Source organism: Alexandromys fortis, unplaced genomic scaffold, assembly GCF_014885135.2.
Source record: "Alexandromys fortis isolate MF-2015 unplaced genomic scaffold, M_Fortis_MF-2015_v1.1 scaffold_19, whole genome shotgun sequence".
NCBI lineage: Eukaryota > Metazoa > Chordata > Mammalia > Rodentia > Cricetidae > Alexandromys > Alexandromys fortis.
The window spans coordinates 6817709-6839222 of NW_026067890.1; the positions used below are offsets into that span (position 1 = coordinate 6817709).

Consider the following 21514-nt stretch of genomic DNA (forward strand, 5'->3'; position numbering starts at 1 on the left):
TTTTCCCCCATGTATGTTTATTTGTGTGTTAACAGATTTTCTAAGTCTTGTCTAAAAGTTAGAAGCCTTTTTGAAACTAGGTTTACAACTTTGAGTTGCTAATTTGACACAAATTTTTCTGTTCTTTTTATTCATGAATTGTTTTTAAACTTGTTATGTCTTTTGATTCTTAAAGTCTTTTTATCAGTGGCTGTGACTAATTGTCTAGTTTACTAAATTTAAAGGCACCATAAACAAACAGAAAGATTTTATTATGTAAACTGCACAGGTGATAAAGTTTGGTAGTTTATTAGTAGCCTCCTCAGAGATACTAAAGATCTGCTCAAACAAGGTATTTTAGTATTATTTTATTTATTTTTGTTAGTTGAAATGGATACTTTAATATTAATGACCAAAAATTATTCTGGGTTCATTTTGGAAATTACACGCTTAAGGAATAATTTTAGTTTTAAAGCTGGTTTAAATATAAAAGGTATAGGCTTAAATAATTTGAAATTGACAAAAGACATTGAATAAAGGAATTTTTAAAGCTATTAAAAGGTAATAACATCCTATTTACATAATCAGAAAAATGATAATACAACTTTCAGGCCTGGTGTGGTGGTACACGCCTTTAATCTCAGCACTCAGGAAGGCAGAGGCAGGTGGATTTCTGTGAGTTTAAGGTCAGCCTAGTCTACAGAGTGAGTTCGAGGACAGCCAGGGATACACAGAGAAACTCTGTCTTGAAAAAGACAAAACTTAAAAAAAAAGAAATACAACTTTGATTTTTGTTTTATGTGCCTTAGTATAATTTCATATGCTTCTTTTAAAGAATATTTTAGGGATAGAATTTTAAGTGATTTTCCCTTAAATATTACAACCTAGTTTTGTGTTTTCTGTAAAATTGTTATAGTAAACTTACAAGCCTGTTCATTACTATTCTTGTGAATTCATTCATTTTGCAGACAGTTCAAAGTAGGCCATCCCTAATATGCTTACTGTAGTGTAAGCACAGAATGCGTGGTTAACAAACCGTTATGGTCTTGATTGTAGTCTAGATCAGGAATTATCGGAGAAGGCATTTATTTGAACTATAGTAAATACAAAATGAAATTTTCAGATACTGCAGGACTACTGGAGATTTTTGATCAGGTGGGTGGTGGTGATACAGGAAGATTTCCTTAAGAGAATGATTTTTGAGCTGTCAGAGAAAGTAAACTCAGGAGTAAAATCTGAGAGTGTCCATGTCCAGGTAGATGAAACCTCATGTGATGGACAGGATCCTCAGCTAAAAAGATGAACTAGGGGCTGAACTAGAGATAGCTAAGGGCCTAAGAGAACACACTTCTCTTATAAAAGAACTAAATTTTGTTTCCAGTAGCCATGTCAGGCAGCTTACAACCGCCTATAACTCCTGCTCCATGGGGATCCAGGTCAGCTTCTCTGGCCTACTTGGGTATCTGCACACACACACTAACTTAATGCAAATAATAATAAAAATAAATAAAATATGAAATAGGATAGAATAAGAAAGTATACAAATATGTCACCTGGGCCCTTAGAATATGGGTTTTTTTGTGTGAAACAAATGCATTTGTGTGTGTACTATGCGCAAAATGACATACTCAGTGTGTGTACTAGTCATGGTGCATAATTACTTCATGCTGTGGCCTTTAGTAAACAAAAATGGTCTGAAAATGAAAAGGTGTGTGTGGCAAAATGTGAGTCCAGATGTTTTTGCAGAGGCAGATGGGAGCCAGCTATCATTTTGAACCTCATAGACTGTGGCGTTTACCTCTGTCCCTTTGAAAAGTACTGAGCAAAGAAGGAATACTAAGAGATATGTTTTACAGGTTCATAACACAAAAATGCAAGTAGACAAATCCTTAGGAAATTAGTATAGTAGCTTAATAAGAAATAATGGTAGTTCATTAGCATAGTACCAGTAAAAGTAGAGGGATAGACTAAAGAATTGTAATTGGAAACTAAAAGTCTTAATATGTCAGATATGTTATGAATAGACAATGTGTCTTACATTTAGCAAAGATATTATTACATGCAACTTTCTTCTGTTTATTACATGGAGGTCCTCAGCTGTTCTGTCATTCTGAAAGTATCCACATATTCATAGCATGTTTGGAAAACTTTTTAATGATGTTTGAACTAATTTAATATTCCTCCCTTTTTTTTCCCTAACGAGGCAGGGTCTCTCTACATAGTCCTGGCTGTCCTAAAGCTCACTCTGTTGTTACAGAGACCCCTCTGCCCTCTGCCTTGGGGTTGCTGGGATTAAAGGCGTGCACTGCCATACCAGTCCTTTTTTTTTTTTTTTTTTTTTTTTTTTTTTTTTTTTTTTTTTTTTTTTTTTTTTTTTTTTTTTTTGCCTCTCTTGTTTCCTTCATGGTTTCAAGAGATGTAACCAAAATTAGAACTTTCAATTCTGGAATGTTTAAATAAAGATAAAAGGCAAAAATTTTGAGTTCCAGTAGATTGGGATTAGATGCCTTAACAGAAAACCCCCCTGTTTTGGTGTGATCTCTTCTAATCTTTATGTAAGCCTATAAATTAATTGTATAGATTACTCACCTGGGATTACATATTTGGTATTAGTTTTTTCTTACACCAAATATTGCCCCTTAACTATATCATCCTGAAATTACAAATTACTCTCATAATTGCAAATCTATTTGTCCAGTCACAGTATGTGAGATTACTGGCCATTCTTTGAGCTTCTTTCAACAAAGAAATATTCTTGACAAGTTTTGATAAGCTAAATACATACGTGTTCATGTATATGCATTCTCAGAAAATGACTCTAATTGAGCTAATGTGCTGACTGGACACTTGGGTATCATTCTCTCGTCTACTCTGATAGTAATCTCTGGAGGAGGTGTGGTCAGTATGTTCTCATAAATGAGCATAGCACAGTGAAGACATGATTTAACAGCTTGTGAGGTCACACAGTAAGTGGGAAACTAAGATCTGGTAAACTTTTCTCTCAAAATATGTCTCATCTTTAGTTTTGAAGTCGATTCTGCAAAGGGAAAATATGACCTCCTTCTAAGTCATGCTTCAGAAGTATCTTTACATTAAAAAAAAAATCTGTATCTTAAAAATTAAAGCCAGAGGCCAGAGAGCTGGCTCAACAGTTAAGAGCACTGGCTGCTCTTCCAGGGGACCTGGGTCCAATTCCGAGCACCCATATGGCAGCTCACAACTGTGACATGCATGCAGGCAAAACACCAATGTACAAAAAATAAAAGTAATAAATCATTCTAAAAAAATAATTAAAGCCAAGTAATTATGAGCACAGATTCGGGTATTACGGCTGATGTGGGTTTTCACTTAAGTTATCAGTTGAGAATATATCTATGTTTTCCTCTCTGAACCTCAGGTCTCACACATTGTGAAATGAAAAGAAAGGCAGCTTACACATCCTAGGGTTTGCTTGTCAGAGAGAGTTGTCAGATTTTAGACATTTAATGGAAACTGCTGTTCGTAGTTGAGTGTTCTGTCTAAACTCAAAAGCTGAGGTGGGTTGTGGGCTATTGTTGAAACCTGGTGTGATGCTGCTTGGCTGATGGAGTATTTTCCTCTCTTCTCTTTTTTTGTCCCCTCAAGGATTTCAGTTTTTCTGACTGTTAAATGAGAGGATGATTGCTCACAAACAGAAAAAGGCAAAGAAAAAACGTGTTTGGGCATCAGGCCAACTCTCTGCCGCTGTTACACCTTCTGAAATGGGGCTCAAGTCCGTAAGTTCCAACTCCATTTTTGATCCGGAATACATCAAGGAGCTGGTGAATGATATCAGGAAGTTCTCCCATATGTTACTATATTTGAAAGAAGCTATTCTTTCAGGTTTGTCAACTGTTTTCTCAGTATTGTTATGGGTTAGTTTGTAAAACTTCAATATCAGTCTAGTCATGGATAAATGTGCATGCAATGGCAAGAGCAGGGCAATCTTCATTACTAATTTTTTACCCCCCCCATGTTAAATGCTTACAATGTAAATGTTTTTGTAATCAGATAACAGTATAATAATAAAAGCCTTGTTAAGTGTGAGGGAACAAGAGCACAAAAGAAAAAATAGTTTTGGATTTTAAGCAGTTGCGTATGTTTTTACATTGGCTCAGAACTTGAGAACATTGGACTTTTAATAATCCTGGTAACATTTACTGATCTGTGACGGACAGACAAACTAACATTGGTAATTTACATTGCTGACACTTTTTGTCTAAAGTTTGCTTTTCATATTTTTGCCAAAATTTAATCTAAACTGACTCAATGAATTTTTTCTTAATAATAAACTTAATGTTCTGATAATCTGTAATCTTCCTGAAATAAGGAGTAAGCACAGAATTTATTCTCTTATCTAATTAGAATGGGTATTGAAACATGAGAGTTGACTCTCCTGAAGCAAAGAACTGTATGTCACTGACTTGATTAGAGAACCTAAGTCTTTCAATGCCACTTGAACATCCACATTTGATGTCAGTGAAAATTAACGGTCGAGAGACCATCCTCTTCTTTAGTGATAAATAGCAGTTCACAGTGGCATTTCCAGACATAGAGGGTGAAGATCTCTGCTGTTTATATGACCCTCTTGGGCCTCATAGAAATTTATCAGATTTCAGTAAATGTGTTTGGGCATATAACTAGAACACTTACTTTCTAAAACTACATCTTAGGTTTGTACTGACTTTGTTTTCTTTCTAACTTAAGTATAATTTTCAGCCTGAAATTTCCAAAATAATTGAATTGAAATGAAAGGTTCAAAATTTTAGTATTTACACTTACCGTCATGTATTTTTTTGGGATTGTGAAACTATTATTAAAGAAATTGCTCACAGTCCTATTTATTTTAATAGTTTGATCTTGTCTAACTGTGGCTGAGTAGATGGCAGTAAAGCTAGAAAGACACCATAAACACATTACTATACTCAGTATATCTCCACACTGACAAACCTGCCATTTAGTCAGAGGAGTATGGCTTTATAATAAAGTCTTGTTTTTAACATAGGATATTTTTTTTTCATTTTTTTATTTTATTGAGAATAAGAAAAAAAAAGTTTCCGCCTCCTCCCAGCCTCCCATTTCCCTCCCCCTCCCCCACTCTTCTCCCCCTCCCCCCTCTCTTCTCCCCCTCCCCCCCATAGGATATTTTTAAGTTGTCATTTTTATTCTTTCTGATGTATAGTCTATTACTGGTTGATTTTAAACGTTATCTAATATGATATCTTAGGTATTATATTATTTACCTCAGCTTATGGTACGGTGTAATTTAATGTTTCCAATTAAGTTTAGTTANTTTTTTTTGGTTTTTTGAGACAGGGTTTCTCACTTTTATCTAGAAATTTGAGTTTCATTCCATGTATGAGTAGATAATCCAGAGACTAAGAAGATTCTCACCAGTTCTCAGAAAGAAAAGTATATATTTGTATACTTACATAAGTATAAGATACAGAAGGAAACTACTCTTTGAGATAAAAGCGTTCATGTAGGCCTTGTGGTGGTGGCAGTAGTGGTGGCGGTGCACACCTTAATCCCAGCACTAGAGAGGCAGAGGCTGGTGGATCTCTGAGTTAGGGGCCAGCCTGGTCAGAGCAAGTTCTAGGACAGCCAGGACTCCACAGAAAAATCCTGTTGTGAAAAACAAAACTGAGAAAAGGTGTACGTGGAAATAGATTTAGTCAGTGAAATTTAATTTAAAGATTGGTATGCACATTATTCTTTTAGTAAGAAAGTTAGTACTTAAGACAATAGATAATCACTACTACCTCAAAAGCTTTTAAATTAGAGGGTTTTTTTGTTTTTTATTTGTTTTTTAATAACAAACCAGCGACAGTAAAGTAGCTCAGTGATAGAGTACTTGCCTCACAAGTATGAGAATAAAAGTGTGGAAGCCAGGCAGATCTAGCACTGGTGGCAAAGATAGGACACTAGAGACAAGCTGACTGGTGAGCTGTGTTCAGTAAGACACCTTCAGAGTGGAGAGAGCACACAGAACATACTCTGCTTAACTTGTGCATACTCCACGCACAGCATACATGTGCATGTGTGCACCGATAGGAACATATGTGTGTGAATTCCTGTAGAGGAAGAAGAGGCAATGGAGAAAGGCTGAAGTTATTTATTTATCTTCAGGTTTTGTAATACAGAGTATCCCCTTTTCCCCCAAGACTCAGGTTTTTTTTTTTTTTTTTTGTGAGCTTTTTAACAAATTTTTGTTTCCTAAGCAGAACTATGATGTTCACTTTAGTTGTTAAAGAACTAATTGGAAGAAATAAGTAATTATCAAAGACCTCTGAATTCCTAACAGACAGGAGATACATAGTTTCACTCCTGTGTGCTCTTCCTCCCTCCTCCTTCCCTCTCCCCCTCCATTGCCCCCTGTATCTCATCTGCACATGCTCTAGCTGACTCTAAATTTACAATAAACGAACTCCTTAAAGTGAAAGATCTGCGGACTGAACCCATACTCTACCCAAGATATGTGAATGAGTTAGGTTTTCCTTCCACTGCTTATCTCTAAGGGGAGGTATCCCTGTAGTTTTAGACCATTAGCAGGTGTGGAATTTAAGTTTGAGATTTCTATCTAGTATCATTAAGGTACATTATGAATAATTAAAGGGATAAATTGTGCATCTTATACTAAAAGACTGAAGGTACTCACTTATGTGCATGTACTTTGCATTTAATTATGTAGATTTATATGTTTAATTGTAGATTAACATATATGGAATATAAGTCTTAACTCAAGTTTGCACACCTTCCCGCCACCCTGTAGGAATAATCTGTTCTGCTTTCCAGATAACAAATTCACAAATGTTCTCCTAGTTTATGCAGTAATTTTTAGAAAAGACTTATTTTGTGTGTATAAGTTGTTTTGCCTATGTGTATACCACATGTGGTAAGTGCTCATAGGCCAGAAAAGGGTGTAGGATGCTCCTAGACTGGAGTAATAGAAGTTATGAGCTACCTGATGTGGATGCTGGGAACCAAGCCCCCACGTCCTCTGCAAAGAGCAGCAAACGCTCTTAACTGCCATCTCTCCAGGTTTTTATATTGTAGTTTTAAAGTATTCCTCTAAAATCTAGGAATTTGAAAATTTTTAAGACTGTTTAATTACATAGACAGAATACTGCAAAATGTTTAGTTTTTCTGCTATTTCATGTTTGAAAGCGTAGAATTATATAAAATACATTTATAGGAAAAACAAGTTGTGATTGTTCTTGTAACTTTGCTTTTGTTTATATACCATGGAGTCTGCCATTGTAAGTATGGTACTTTGTCCTCATTTTTACTGTGCTGTGCTGTTTTGTTTGAGACAGGGTCTTGGTATGAAGCTCAGGTTGAACTTGACTTCTTTCTGAGCCTCTTAGTTCTGGAGATTAAAAGTATACATGCTGAGCCGGGCAGTGGTGGCACACAACCTTTAATCCCAGCACTCGGGAGGTAGAAGCAGGCAGGTCTATGTGAGTTCGAGGCCAGCCTGGTCTACAAGAGCTAGTTCCAGGACAGGCTCCAAAGCTACAGATACCCTGTATCAAAAAAACAAACAAACAAACAAAAAACAAAACAAAATAAGCCAACTAGATGCTCCCCTTTTCACCTTCTCTTCTCTCCCCACCTTTCTTTTTTTAAAGTTTTTTAAATAGATGGGAATGGAAGACACAAGTTTATTATGAAGTCAGGCATGGAGGCGCACACCTTTAATTCCAGCACTTGGGAGGCAGAGACAGGCGGATCTCTGTGAGTTAGGGAGTCTGGTCTACAGAGAGAGTTCCAGGGTAGCCAGGGCTATACAGAGAAACTCTGACTCAGGGGAAAACAAAACAAACAAAAAAAAATCCAGCAACAACAACAAAACATTTACTATGAGAATCAGACTAACTAGTTAAATTGTCAAATTAAAACCACAACAACAAAAACAACTTTGGAGGCTGGAGAGATGACTCTTAACCAGTGGTGGCTCATATTTTTAATCCTAATTCTTGGGAGGCAGGTGGATCACTGTGAGCTTGTGGCTAGCCTGGTCTACAGAGTGTGTTCCAGGCAGGATAGCTAGATCTACACAGAAATCCTGTCTTGAAAAATAAAACAAAAACAAACTTGACACACAGTTCTTAAAGCTGTGGCTTATAACAAATCCTAGGTTCTAGATTTGATAGAACCATATTCAGAAGAAGTAACATTAAGTTTGTAAAGCAAGTGTTATTGACTAGCAGACATTAAATAAAGTGTTAATATGGTGAATAGCATGGTCTGTTGTGATACATTCTGCATGGATTCAGTTTCAGTTAGCATCCTGACCTGTAGGTTAACTCACTTTTCCCTGTGGGATGTGCAGCATCTTAGACTGCCCATTTTTACCATCAGCAGCTAATTGTAGCCTCGCAGTCTGCCAGTTTGTAAGAAACTAGGAACATTAGGCTGCTACCCTTACCTGTGTTCTGCTCTATGTCTGTCCCCGAGAAGTATCGGAGTTTCAGATCTGTGCCACTAAGAGAAGTTAATGTGAATCTTAATTGGGTGTGGTTCAATGACTAAAACATACAGTAAATTTCTAAGAAATGAAGAGTGAAATACAAATAGTTCATTTATTTCACTTGTACCACTTATGGTATTTTGGTATTCTGCATTTGACTAGAAGGAAATTCTAGGGTTTAATAGCATTTATAGTAACAATTTATATATTTAATGGAAGTTAAAGCCTGCTAAATCATGTGTTGCAGAGTATCTATCATTAATCTATAATTTCTTTATCCACATGGCAGTTTATCATAAAGATTCAACTCCCAGGACTTGGGAGGCTGAGGCAGGAAGGTGGCAAATTCAAGGTTACATGTATAGCAAGACCCAATTCCAGTAAACAGCTGCAAGCTGTAGGTAGGATCCCTGCCGCAGAGTCCTCACTATGCATGCTCTTGCTGGCTATCTGTAGTCCTGAACCAAGGTATTTCTGTTAACAACAGGGTCATTTCTTTAAGATCCTTTACTAGTTAAAAGGTGGCAGGAGCACTGCCCTCGCCGGGTTTCTGTTACTGAGGTTTTCATGTAAAACTTGGGGTAAGTGCTTTAGATGTCAGCTGTTGGGGTTTTAGAGTTGCTGGGTAGCTAGCTGAAGAAAGCTGCTCTTCCTAAGAGTTCACAGCTATCCTCTATCAGAAGTCATTACAGCAAAAAGTAGGATTGTTCCTGATAACTTCTGATGCTTTTTTCCTGTTGTTTTCACTTTGTTCAGGCTGAAATAACAAAACCTTTTTTTTCTTCATAAATTAGTTTTTTTTTTAAATCAAGGAAAACACCATGATTTTTTCATGTATTTATTGAAGCAGTCCCGTGAAGTGTTTGCAATATAAAATAAGCACCATGGTATTGTGTTAGTGCCTAAGAACCAAAAAGTAGAGCTGGTTAATCTGTTTTCACTTAATTAGTTGAATGTAGCAGAAAATAAACGGCACAGATGGATAAAACAATAAATTAAAATTCAGTTTGTCACGTTAAAGGTTAGACACACAAACGTTGTTGTGTTAGGAAAAAAAGTATTAAGAGCAGTTAGGCTTCCTTGTGTTTGTAGTTGTAATTCTTTTACAGCAAAAAACAAAGGGCAGTCATTACATTTATAATGTGACTACATCCGAAGTTGCCTTGTATTTAATTATATGATAGTAAATGTAAGGTGACAGGTTCAGAAATACTTTAATGCAATATATTCCAATTATTTGATTTCCAATTTATTTACTAATGTTGATTTTTGCAGTAGAATGAAATTCAAACTTTACTATTTCTTTTTAATTAACCAGATATTGTGGGACCATACTATACATATATCCATTACTAAATAATTCTCTGTGAAGCATGTCTGTTTTCTGTTTGTTATTTTTTTGGTTTTGGAGACAGGGTTTCTCTGTAGGTTTGAAGCCTGTCCTGGAACTAGCTCTTGTACTAGTCTTGAACTCACAGAGATCCGCCTGCCTCTGCCTCCCGAGTGCTGGGATTACAGCTGTGCGCCGCCACCACCCAGCTACAGCATATCTATTTTCAAAGGCATTTTGTTTGAATGACTTTTGGGTTTACTAGTAAGGATTTGTATGCATTAAGACAAAAGGCAGTTTCATGTTTATTAGTTGATACTCACGGCAACCTTATGAGATAGGTAGAGGAAATTCTGTTACCAGTTCTCTGTTACTGATGATGAATACAAGTTCAAGGAGCCCAGCACTTCATTTCAATGAAGTGGAGACCTGGGGTTGGATGTTTTAGTTTAAGTCTGCAGGTTTCCATTGCGTGTAGTAAGCAGTGCTCGCAGCCCTTTGCTTCAGGTGATCTTGCCGCTGTTCCTTTGTTTATTTGGGTTAGTTTCTTTTTCTTGGAGGGGAGATAATTGGTGTTGCTTAAAGGAACTGTTTAAGCTCCTTGGCCATTTTTGAAAAGTTGCCAGTTGCATAATAGAATAGAAAACCTTTACTTCATAAAAAGACTTTGAGGTAGCTTTATTACAAGAGGGACTGGGGTTAGGTCTTTGGGCCCACAGAGAACACTGCTAAGAATACTGGGCCTGCTGGAACTTTTGCAAGAGTAGGTAGAAGTCTAGATTCTTTTAATGTTCACCCAATTGTTTCATCATTAACAACTAATTTAGCTTTTGTAAAAACAAAAACTAAAGACCTGTGTATCGTATAATAAGTAAATTATGTCCAGGTTTTTAAATGTATAGATCAAATGATGCTCCTTACATATATACCTGTCGATTTTGGGTTTCTAACTAAGAATTAATGCAGAGAACTAATTCTAATGTGGAAACTTAGCTTTGTAAAACTTGGTTAGTTAACATATCAGACTTTTTAGGGATTTTGAGGTTTTTTTTTACCATGTATATTGAAGACATAAGGTAGGAATGTCCCCATTTATTTACCTTGAGAAGTCTGAAGAGCATGTTTAAACAGGGAAAAATGAAGAAATAGTGTTAAATTGGCTACATTGTGATAGCCTTTGAAATTCTTTTTTGATTGCTTCTTCTTTGTTATGTTCATCATATTGTTACTGTGTGTTCATGCATGCACTTGTGTGTGCATCTGTGCCACAGAACACATGTGGAGGTCTGAGGACAACTTTGGGGAATCGATTCTCGCTACATTCATATAGGTACTAGAGATTGAGTTCAGGTTGCCAGGGCCTCAGAGCAAGCAAGCACCTTTGCCCACTGATCCATCCCACTAGTTCTATTTTTGGATGTTTTGGTTTTGGTTTTCTATTTGTCTTTTGTCACAAAGTTTCTCTGTGTAGTCCTGGCTGTCACAGTATTCACTCTGTTGACCAGGCTGGCTTGGAACTCAGATCTGCCTGCCTGTGCCTCCAGAGTGCTGGGATTAAAGGCATGCGCCACCACCACCGCCTGGTCTGTGGTCTTTAAACAGGGTTCTGTGTGACTCCATCTGGCCTCAGACTCCCTAGTAGCTGCAGATGACCTTAAACTCCTACTATGCTCTGCCTCCACCTCCCAAATGCTTGGATTAAGGTTACACAACCATATCTGGCCCTGAAATCCTTAATGAATTAAGTGACAAAGGACTTTTTGAAAGTGCTAAACATGGTATGTAACTACAATAGTTAAAATTTGAACTGCCGTGTCAGAGGCTGAAGTCACAGAGCCAGTGCTTTTACACAAAGTATCTTCATGTCTATTGTAGCCTAGATTTCTTGAACTTTGAATTGTAAATTAATTTTTAATTTTCTTGTTTTCCTTTTAAAGACTCTTTTAAAGAAGTCATTCATATACGTCTGGATGAACTTCTTCGTGTTTTAAAATCTATAATGAATAAGCATCAGAACCTCAATTCTGTAGATCTTCACAATGCTGCAGAAATGCTTACTACAAAAGTAAAAGGTAAGGAAGGTGTACAAAGGGTGGGCCACTGAGGCCAGAGGACCCCGTGACACCCTTACATTTAGCTCATACTGACTGTAGAGCCACCTCATGGCATTGCGGCATTTGTCTGAATAAAGAATTTTGTGTATTTTGATATATGGATATACACATCATTTAACACCTGAAGATTTCTTTATCTTAAAAATAAAAATTGTTAGACATGGTCAAAATTCTTACTTCAGTCAAACAACCAATGTTTAAAACTTGAGTTTTGTCAGTGAGTTCACCCCACTAAGGTTGTTTATTACTTTCTGTGGATCCTTTGCTGTGTGAAGACAGTCATGTTAGAAATGGTCATTTGTAGTAACTCCAGATGGAGGAAAACAAGGCTCAGTTTGGTATGTGAAAAGGAAACTGCAATTTTATCAGGTGTGTGTGGAGACGTGTGTGTGATACACACAAACACACATTTATATTCTAAAACAGAATTGAGAATTAGGGCATTGGCCTAATTGAAATTGTTAAAATTCTGGGCTACTTATTTAAGGAAGACTGAATGAAGGGAGTATGAGCTAGGTTAGGAAATTGTGAGAAACAGTAGACTAGATAAAAATGAAGATGTGAGCTTGAGGTAGAAGGTGGATATGGTAGCTGATAGGATGTCATGCATTTGTCAGGAGGGGTTTGAAGATGTAAGGAAGAGAGAGGATTGACAGTGAAGATGGACAGGCTAGAGGAACATCTACCAGGCAGGAAGAGAAGAAATGCCGTTTCAGAGGTGCGAAGTTTTAAGAAGTGCTCATCAGCGAAAAATGCCACTGACAAGACAGCATGGCTTCCAGTAATGGCACTGTAAGGAGTAGTAGCAGTGATGCGTGGAAGGGCAGAGGCGCCAAGGTGGCACAGTAAGCTGCCCATCCGAGGTGAGAGAAAGACTCACCAGAAGGAGAAGCCGGTCCAACAGTTTGACAATGGGGTGCAGGCTCTAAGAGCTGCTGACAAGGGTGAGGCTGCAGTGTAGGTGGACCCTGGTGGAATTCTGGGTGCAAAGAACTTGGTGAGGGTGCTGACCATGCTCATATTCGGGGAAAGGCAGAAAGGAAATAAAAACATAAAATAAAAATGTAGCGTATATCCCCTTCATCCACTCCCCCCCCCCCCCACATTTCTTTTCTGACTTAAGACTTTTCCTGTTTGTGTGGTTTCCTTTTTTCTATTTGAAGCACTGGGAGGGAAAAAGTGCTGTAGACAATTTTAAGTGGAAAACAGGGATACCTTATTTTGTGCTTTTTAAAAATGTGCTTAGTAACCAAATTTGTTTTCAAGTAGGTTGTTTACAAGTGCCATTTAACTTTACTTAGATATGGAAATTTGTGTCTATAGATAGTAAAATTTCCATGCTTGGAAATAGCGACTTAGTTCAATTGTTGTCAGTGGCTATTGTGTGTAGTCAGGATGTCCTGGGGAAGGAGTGCACCAGCCTGTGGCTGGTGTCCACATTCCAGAAACAGACCTGAAGCGAGTCCTCTAAACGTAGAGCAGTCTTTTTTAATATTATTTCCCAAGGTCTTATACTCAAAATTATTGCCACTATTTTACTATGGTGTTAGATGAAATTGGAAAGAGAAAGGTAAAATTAATTTGTTGATGGAAAACTTTCTGTAGGATTCTAGTGAAACCAGAAAATGTTTAAGAGGGTTTTTTTGTTTTGTTTTCTTTTTGAGGCCCTCCAAAATTACTGAGTGACCTGAGAAGTTGAGATTAAATCAGAATTTATTTAATAGTAATTTCGTTTTCAAAGCCGGAAAAGGCAAGGAATAGGTAAAAACCATTTCTCTGAATTTAGACCAAAAGTCTAAATGTGTTGATATTTCCATCTTTGGTGCAGGGGATTCCTATAAATGTGCACTCCTATTTTCTTCATTTGGAGAGAAACTTCAAGAAAATCTAGTGTGTGACAGGACCAGAAAGGTGTAGGAATGTAGGAGTCAACTAGATCATTATACAGTCTTAGCTCACTGCAGTTATGTCTTTAAAAACCGCAGTGACCTGAGCGGCTATCTTACTTTGGACACATTAACTGTCAAATGGCAGTTTTCAAAATTGCCAGATTATTCAAAACAAATTTTAAAAAAACAAACATAATACAGAATAACTTGAGGGCTGTATAGCCCTGTGCCACCGGTTTGAATTCATACAATGTATCTAGTTTTAAAACGGAAATTTTCCGTTGCCTTTTTTTATTTTTTTACTGTAAACATGGAATTTACCTTGTAATAACTTTAAAAGACAAGTCCTTAGCTTTCTCCCATTCATGCTGGCAGTGATTTGTAGTTCCTGTGTCTCTTTCTGTTTCCAAGCAGGAAGTTCAGTTGACAAAATATTTGCAATATGGTAAGAGAGATACAGACTATTTTTGAAGCAGATAAAGATGTCTACAGACGTCAGTAATTTATGATGTACTTAGTATTTTCAACTGCTTGGGTCAGTTTTATTGATAATATAAATGAAAAGAAATTTTTCTGTCTTTCATCTATCTATTGCCCTCTATTTATAAATTGGCAAACTGACAAAGAAAAACCTTAATTGCACACATTTTTGAAGCTTCATCTTTTTCTTTTGCAAACCTAATTTTTCAACATGAAGTTCATTCATACAGTTCAAAATACAAATGGCTCCAGAAGATACTCGGTAGTGAAGCTTGCATTTTCAGACCTTAGCCATTCATTCTGGCTCTGCGATAAACCATGGCTGTCACTGATTTCTTTTGAATCTTTCCAGAGTTACATCACATACACAAACAAACAAACAAGCATGTGTAAGGTTCTCCTTCTTTACCTCTTTGCTAAACAAATGATAGTACTCTACTGCTTGTTCATTTGTCTGCACATAAAATGTTTCTCAGTTCTTTGGTTTTTATTTTATTTTTTTCAAAACTGCATGGTTATACATAATGGTGACAGACTACAATTTAAACAGCTCATTCCTGAAGGATGTTAACATTGTTTCCTGCTGGCCCTGTGAACTCCTAGTATGTGGTATTGAGAGAGCTTGTGTGCTTGTAGGTTTGGTACTGCCAGGCGTCCTCTGATGATGGGAAAGGGGCTGATTCCCCTGCCTCTGCCAGCAGTGCTGGTAGTCAATATTTGTTACCCAGGCTTGGTGTGGATTTGATCTGCATCTTCTCCATTGTGAGTGCAATTGAATATGTTTCAAGAGTCATTTGTATACATCCTTTTATTTGAATTGGTCTATTTTTCTCTTGGTGTTTGATAGTTTTAAAATTAAATAATTTACAGAAACTTTTGTATTTCTAATATTCACTGCAGGCTATAACTTTACTCATTTTGTGCTTTATCTTTTGGTTTATTTTTGCATTTTAACCTATCAATCTTTTGTAATAACGTGAGTTTTAGCTATTAGAGTTGCCTTCCTTACTCTGTTTCACCATTCTCTAGACCTTTTTTCCTAAAGTGTTATGGTATCATTTGTTAAATCTAAAGCTTAGAGAGGCAAAATGTGGTGTTTTTTTTTTTTTTTTTAATAAAGCCGGTAGTAGTAGTAGTAAGAATGAAAAGAAAGGAAACATTTTAGAAGCAAAACTTGGAGCTAAGCAATGTATAGGAAAAAGCAAGAAGTAGAAGAAACGTGAAAGAAACCATTGTAAATGTTAGTCTGTAGCATACAGCACCAGACAAATGGTTCCTTGGTGGTACAGAAGTGATGGAGTTTTCTGGGGCTGGTGAGGTATAGAAGGTACAGTCTAAGTGAGCTCTGTATGGGGTAAAAAGTCTACAGATGGCTGCAGAACTGAGGAAGGGTCCACCTACCTACTGATCCCAGCCTCTGTACCCTAAGAAACTTGATGTTTCTCATTCTATCCTTGATGTGTTGCCTTACGTGTAAAGACAGTAAGTTCAGGTAATCTTTTAGCACTGGAAATGGTCAAGGTCAGAACTGAACCCTCGTCTCAAACTCCAAAGCTTTACTCTTCCATGTATTTTAAAAAATAACTTTTAAGAGAGTAGAATATTTCATGTGGAAGGAAGTGGTTAACTTTGTAATAATTAGTAATTATAGCTAATATTATTTAGGTTGTTAAGCTCTTTACATGGATGACCTCACATAATTGTCACAATTCTGAGATTAATAAACCTGTCAGATCAGCTCTCCCTGGGTAGATAAGGAAGCTGAAGTGTCCTGAGAGGTTTGTCCAAGGTTGTCGGCGTATTAAGTAATAGAACAGCTGAAAGTTGAAGCTAAGTCAAGGATATTAAAGTAAGGTAAAGAAAACTTCTAGTACTCCCTATGGAAAATTGCTGCTGATAGTGTTGTTTGATCCTAGTTTTCCAAGACCATTTAGTTCCCACAGCAACTTCTGAAGTTGTAAATCCCACTTTATCAGTGAGGAAACTGGGGCTACAGTTGTTAATGCTTCCTATGTAGGAAGAGAAGGAGCTAAGGCTTAGCCTAGGGAGGCTGTTTGTAGAACTTGTCTTCTTACTCAGGAGTCAGCAGTGAGAGCTAGGAGGCCAAGTGAAGCTTTATGGGAACACAGGCACTTTCATTCCTTTCTGTATGGTCTGTGGCTTCCTTCATCAGAATGTAAACCCAGACATTTACTGAAAAATAATGTTGGTACAGGTCTCTGAAGAAACAGAATAAGAAAGTATATTATTGTCCAAAGACTTTTCTGAGACTGAGCAGGGGCACCAAGGATGAAGCACATTAGAATACAGAGAGGCTTTGAAGGGGAGGGAACGGCATTCTCTGGAATTCTCACTAGGTGACTGAAACCTCGTTCAGTAGAAAGGATGACAAAAAAAGATGCTTCAAAATAATTACCTTTCATTACTTTTACAGTCACTATAATAATTGTGTCTCCCAGTTGTGTTTAATGTTATGAGAAGATACATCAATAGGATAGGAAGAATTATAACAATTGGGATAGTGTTATAAAGTACTCTCCAATGAAAAATTAAAAGTGGTTTTATTGAGATCTAATTGATAGACAGCAAGCTGCCCCTGTTTTAATGCTACTGTTTAATAAATGCTGCTGCATGGACATTATTGTGCAACTGTTGCCACAGTCAGGATAGCACTTGTCCTGTTGAGATTCTTCTCTCTGCCTGTGTCATCTTCTGGACAGATTCTGATGCCCTGTGTATTCATTTCCACTCTGTTCAGAGTACTTCTAATTCCGCTCTTTGTATTCAGTCCATGGGTCACGTAGAAAGATGCAGTTAATTTCCAAGTATTCCAGAATTACTGCTTCTTTGGGGGGAGAGTATAGAATTTATATATGGGTACTAGGTAGGGTATAAGGGTAAGGAGAATATGGAGGGAAGAGAGAAAGGGGGGGGACAGAGAAAGAAAGGAAAGAGGAAAGGGGGGAAGAGGAGAAGGCAGAGGCTGCCTCTTCAAAAGAAAAATGGGCAGAGAGCGCAAGAATTTTTTCATTTACTTCTAATCTGATTCCATGTAATCAGAGAGTACATTTTGAATAATTTGTATAAGTTATGTTTATTGAGAGGTATTTTATGGATGTGTTACTAAACATTTACTTGATAAGAATTTGTGTCTTGTACATTTTGCTCATGTACAAAATGTTTATCTTGTCAAGTTGGTTGATTAAATAATCATTCAGTATTTTATATCCTTCTTTATTTTATGTTTTCTGTCACTTTTTTAAGAGGAGTATTAAAGTTTCTGTCACCGAGAACATATACTTTTTTTTATGTAGTTATGTCAGTTTTTGCTTGTGAATTTTGCAGCTCTATATATTTATAAATACATACACAAAATAAAATTGTTGTGTCCTCTTGCTTCACTGATTCTTCAGATTATAACATTTAAAAAAATACCTCTGGACATGTCCTTTGGAAATCTACTTTGTATAATATTAGGCGGTAAACTGCGGCAGTTTTTGAGCTTGTCATGGTTAGTTTCTTGTCTTTCAAAAATTACTTCTTTTTAGCTGGGTATAACGGCACACTCCTTTAATCCCAGTGCTCGAAGGCAGAGGCAAGTGGATCTCTGAGCTGAAGGCCAGCCTGCTCTACAGGAGTTCCAGGACAGCCTGGTCTACACAGAAGCCCAAATCCGTCTTGAAAAAAATAACACCAAAAAGATTACTGCCTTTTGTTGCCTAATAATCTAATGTCTTAGAAATGTTTTCTTTTTCAGTTTTGCACAGGATTTTGTTTTTTTTTTTAGTTATTTTATGCAGAAGTAGAATCATTTTCTCCAACTTGACTGGGGCAAACGTCTTGTAACAGTCTTATTATTTGCACTAGCTGAATCTTAAGTTTTTCTTTTTTTATAAGGGATATTTAGAAAAATTTGAAAAGTAGGGACCTGAGTGCCCTACCCCGTAGTCTACAAAGATGTATCCATATAGCAATTCTGGGTGTAATTTCAGGGGTTCTTGCTTCCTAACCTTATTTGCATATTTGATTCAACTTCGGTAAAAATAAAAACCTATGAAACTTGAATCTTTGGTGATGAAGCTATTTTTCAAACTCCAGCCAAGTTTTAAAATGAATTGTGAAGCAGAGGGTGGCTTTCTAGCTTCCTCACCGTCTTCTGTAAGCAGAGCAGTGCAGGGGTGGTCGTACAGGGAGCCCTGCTTCTTACAGCGGAACGTGGGTTATTTAAAGGAAAAAAGTCCAGTTCCACTTTCAGATTTTGCCTTGGTAAATTGTATCTTTGTTTTTAACAACAGTACACATAAAGAAGTTAAAATAATCTTTTTGGGTTGTATTTTATAATATTCTTTAACAAAATGCAAAATGTCAGAATATCCCTATTATAAACAAATCAGCTATGTTAGTTAACATGTACCTCAGAATCCAAGAGCCTGTTGACAGGAAATACAGCTATGTATAAGTAGGATTTTAACTTCTCTAAGTACTGGATTTTATTTTACTTTATTTTTTGTCTTTTCCATTTTTTTCTTTCTATCTACTTTTATTTTTTTTATTTTATTGAGCTCTACATTTTTCTCAGCTGCTCTCCCTGCCCCTCCCCTCCGCTTCAATCCTCCACCACGGTCCCCATGCTCCCAGTTTACTCGGGAGATCTTGTCTTTTTATACTTCCCATGTAGATAAGATCTATGTATGTCTCTCTTAGAGTCTTCATCCTCATTGTTGTCTAATTTTTCTGGGATTGTGATTGGTAGGCTGGTTTTCTTTGCTTTATGTTTTAAAACCACTTATGAGTGAGTACATGTGATAATTGTCTTTCTGGGTCTGGGTTACCTCACTCAAAATTATATTTTCTAGCTCCATCCATTTGCCTGCAAAACTCAAGATGTCATTATTTGCTGTGTAGTACTCCATTGTGTAAATGTACCACAATTTCCTTATCCTTCTTTGGTCGAGGGGCATTTAGGTTGTTTCCAGGTTCTGGCTATGACAAACAAAGCTGTTATGAACATAGTTGAGCACATGTCCTTGTGGCACGATTGAGCATCCTTTGGATATATACCCAAAAGTGGTATTACTGGATCTTGAGGAAGAAGTACTAGATTTTAAATGTGATGCTGTCATACATTCTGTGGTATGCATAATGTATCTATGACTCCAGTTGTTGATAATTTATATTAAGTTTATACTTCATAATAACTTAAGTGGGCCAGCATCTTTAGCTGTTTTTAAAAATGCCAGAGTAGTGAGAAAAAAATAACACAGAACACTCCATAAAGAGGACTCCGTGACTCCCAAGACTGATTTCACAGTCACTATTTAGATGTGCTGGATTATATAATGCACACAGTAATCGGCTTGCAATTCCAGTTACTTCTGTGCAAACTGATACTTTTACATAATTTCCATAATAAGGAAACTTAAATATTCTATCAATTTTGTATATTAGATTTTAAGTTTCTGAATCTTTTAGTGCCTTTTGAAGTAATAGCGATTAAAAGAGTAAATGGTTTTATATAAATCTAGTGTTAAATGTATTTTCTTCCACTTACTGCAACTGATCTTTGCTTATAGCTGTGAACTTTACAGAAGTTAATGAAGAAAACAAAAACTATCTATTTCAAGAAGTATTTTCCTCCATTGAAACTTTGGCATTTACCTTTGGAAATATGTAAGTAAAGACTATCATTTAAGTTAGTGAACCTGATTTTCTTAGTGAGAATATGCAGTCCACAAATTTGTCGTATATGTGAAAAATGAAATAATAAGTGTATCATATATCATCCCAACTTGGCAAGAGCTACCTTCTGTGTGGCTTTATTGACTACATTTGCGAGTATCTGTAGCTCTTAGCAGCAGCCCCCATTTGCAAGTGGCTGTGTCTAGTTTATGTGATGAGGATAGTTTATTCTAGATACAGATTGAAGGTAAGAGACAAGCGTGTAATAACTTTTCTTTTTATTTCCATGCCTTTTTAAACCTCTCTGGATAGCCTCACAAACTTCCTTATGGGAGATGTTGGCAATGGTTCAGTACTGCGACTGCCTGTTTCTCGAGGAAGTAAGGTAGGCCCAGCTTTGTGAAAACGAAGTCTCTGTTATTACTAACTTACGGGTTTGAACTTTATAGATTACTGTACCATTTTGAGGCTAAACAAAGCAAATTAGTTTGTTTTTTATATAATAAAATGATTTTATATAATAAAATGATTTGCTTCTGGAGCAATAATTTGGTTATACTTTTCTCAGTGATGTTGTATTAAGAAAGTAGCCTAATTCATGAATGATGTTATATGGTCCAAAACCTAAGAGGAATTTTTTTTAGGGGGTTGAGGATATGAGTGTGGGTATATGTATGAACATGTGGAGACCACAGATGGACATAGAAAATAGCTTTCTAACCTCTTTATATAGAAGAGCAAATTAAGGTTAGGTAACCCTAAATGTTCAATTCAATGTCATACACCTAATACAAAGAAACTTTAGACCCTGGTGTCTTTGATCCCACTTTGCACTGAATCTGCACACACTGTATTGCCCAGCCATGTAGATCAGATTTGTCTTAAGAATTTATTTAACCACACACCTTTAGTCCCAGCACTTGGGAGGCAGAGGCAGGCAAATCTCTATGAGTTTGAGGCCAGCCTGGTCTATATGGCAAGTTCTAAACCAGCTGAAGCTACATACTGAGACCCTTTCTTCAAACAAAAACAAAAAATCTTCAACCGATGATGAAAACTACAAAATAATCTCACACTAGTTCAGAATTATGTATAATAAAGGGTTATTTTTTTTTAGGGATAGACTCACAGATCCCAGTCCTAGATCCCAGTCCTGCACGAATGGAGAACAGAAACCGAATCTAGCAGCCAGAAGCTAGAGAGCGAGTCCACGCTTTACAGCTGCATTTAGAGTATAAGAGATCATGCCCAAGAGGGCTGGTATCTTAAAGGCTATTGGCTGAAGGAGCTCCCACAGCACCTACCCTTTTTGTTTAAATAAGAGAGTTCCAAGCCCAATACAAAACTATATACACTAGGAACAGATATCAAGTATAAGATTAGAATTACAATCAGCATAAACAATATTAAGCAAGGAACATGTGCTAAATGTTTTAATAATTATTTTATCCTAAGGAATCTAAGCCTTGTGTTAGAAATGGCCCAGCTAGCTCAGTCAGTAGAGCATGAGATTATTATTATTATTATTATTATTATTATTATTATTATTATT

General features: G+C 36.6%; 1 protein-coding gene across 4 annotated transcripts in view; it reads left to right on the forward strand.

Annotated features, from left to right (window-relative positions):
* Arhgap29 (Rho GTPase activating protein 29) overlaps nt 1-21514 on the forward strand; it is a 62878-nt gene that overhangs the window by 12508 nt on the left and 28856 nt on the right. For 3 of the 4 annotated variants that reach the window (XM_050134918.1, XM_050135002.1, XM_050135074.1), the window contains exons 2-5: nt 3604-3840; nt 11738-11872; nt 19857-19953; nt 20275-20347. In XM_050134918.1, the coding sequence (XP_049990875.1) occupies nt 3636-3840; nt 11738-11872; nt 19857-19953; nt 20275-20347 (510 nt within the window). In that variant the 5' untranslated portion in view covers nt 3604-3635. Of the gene's footprint in view, nt 1-3602; nt 3841-11737; nt 11873-19856; nt 19954-20274; nt 20348-21514 lie in introns of those variants that run through there. The other variant, XM_050135135.1, reaches the window with a different exon arrangement.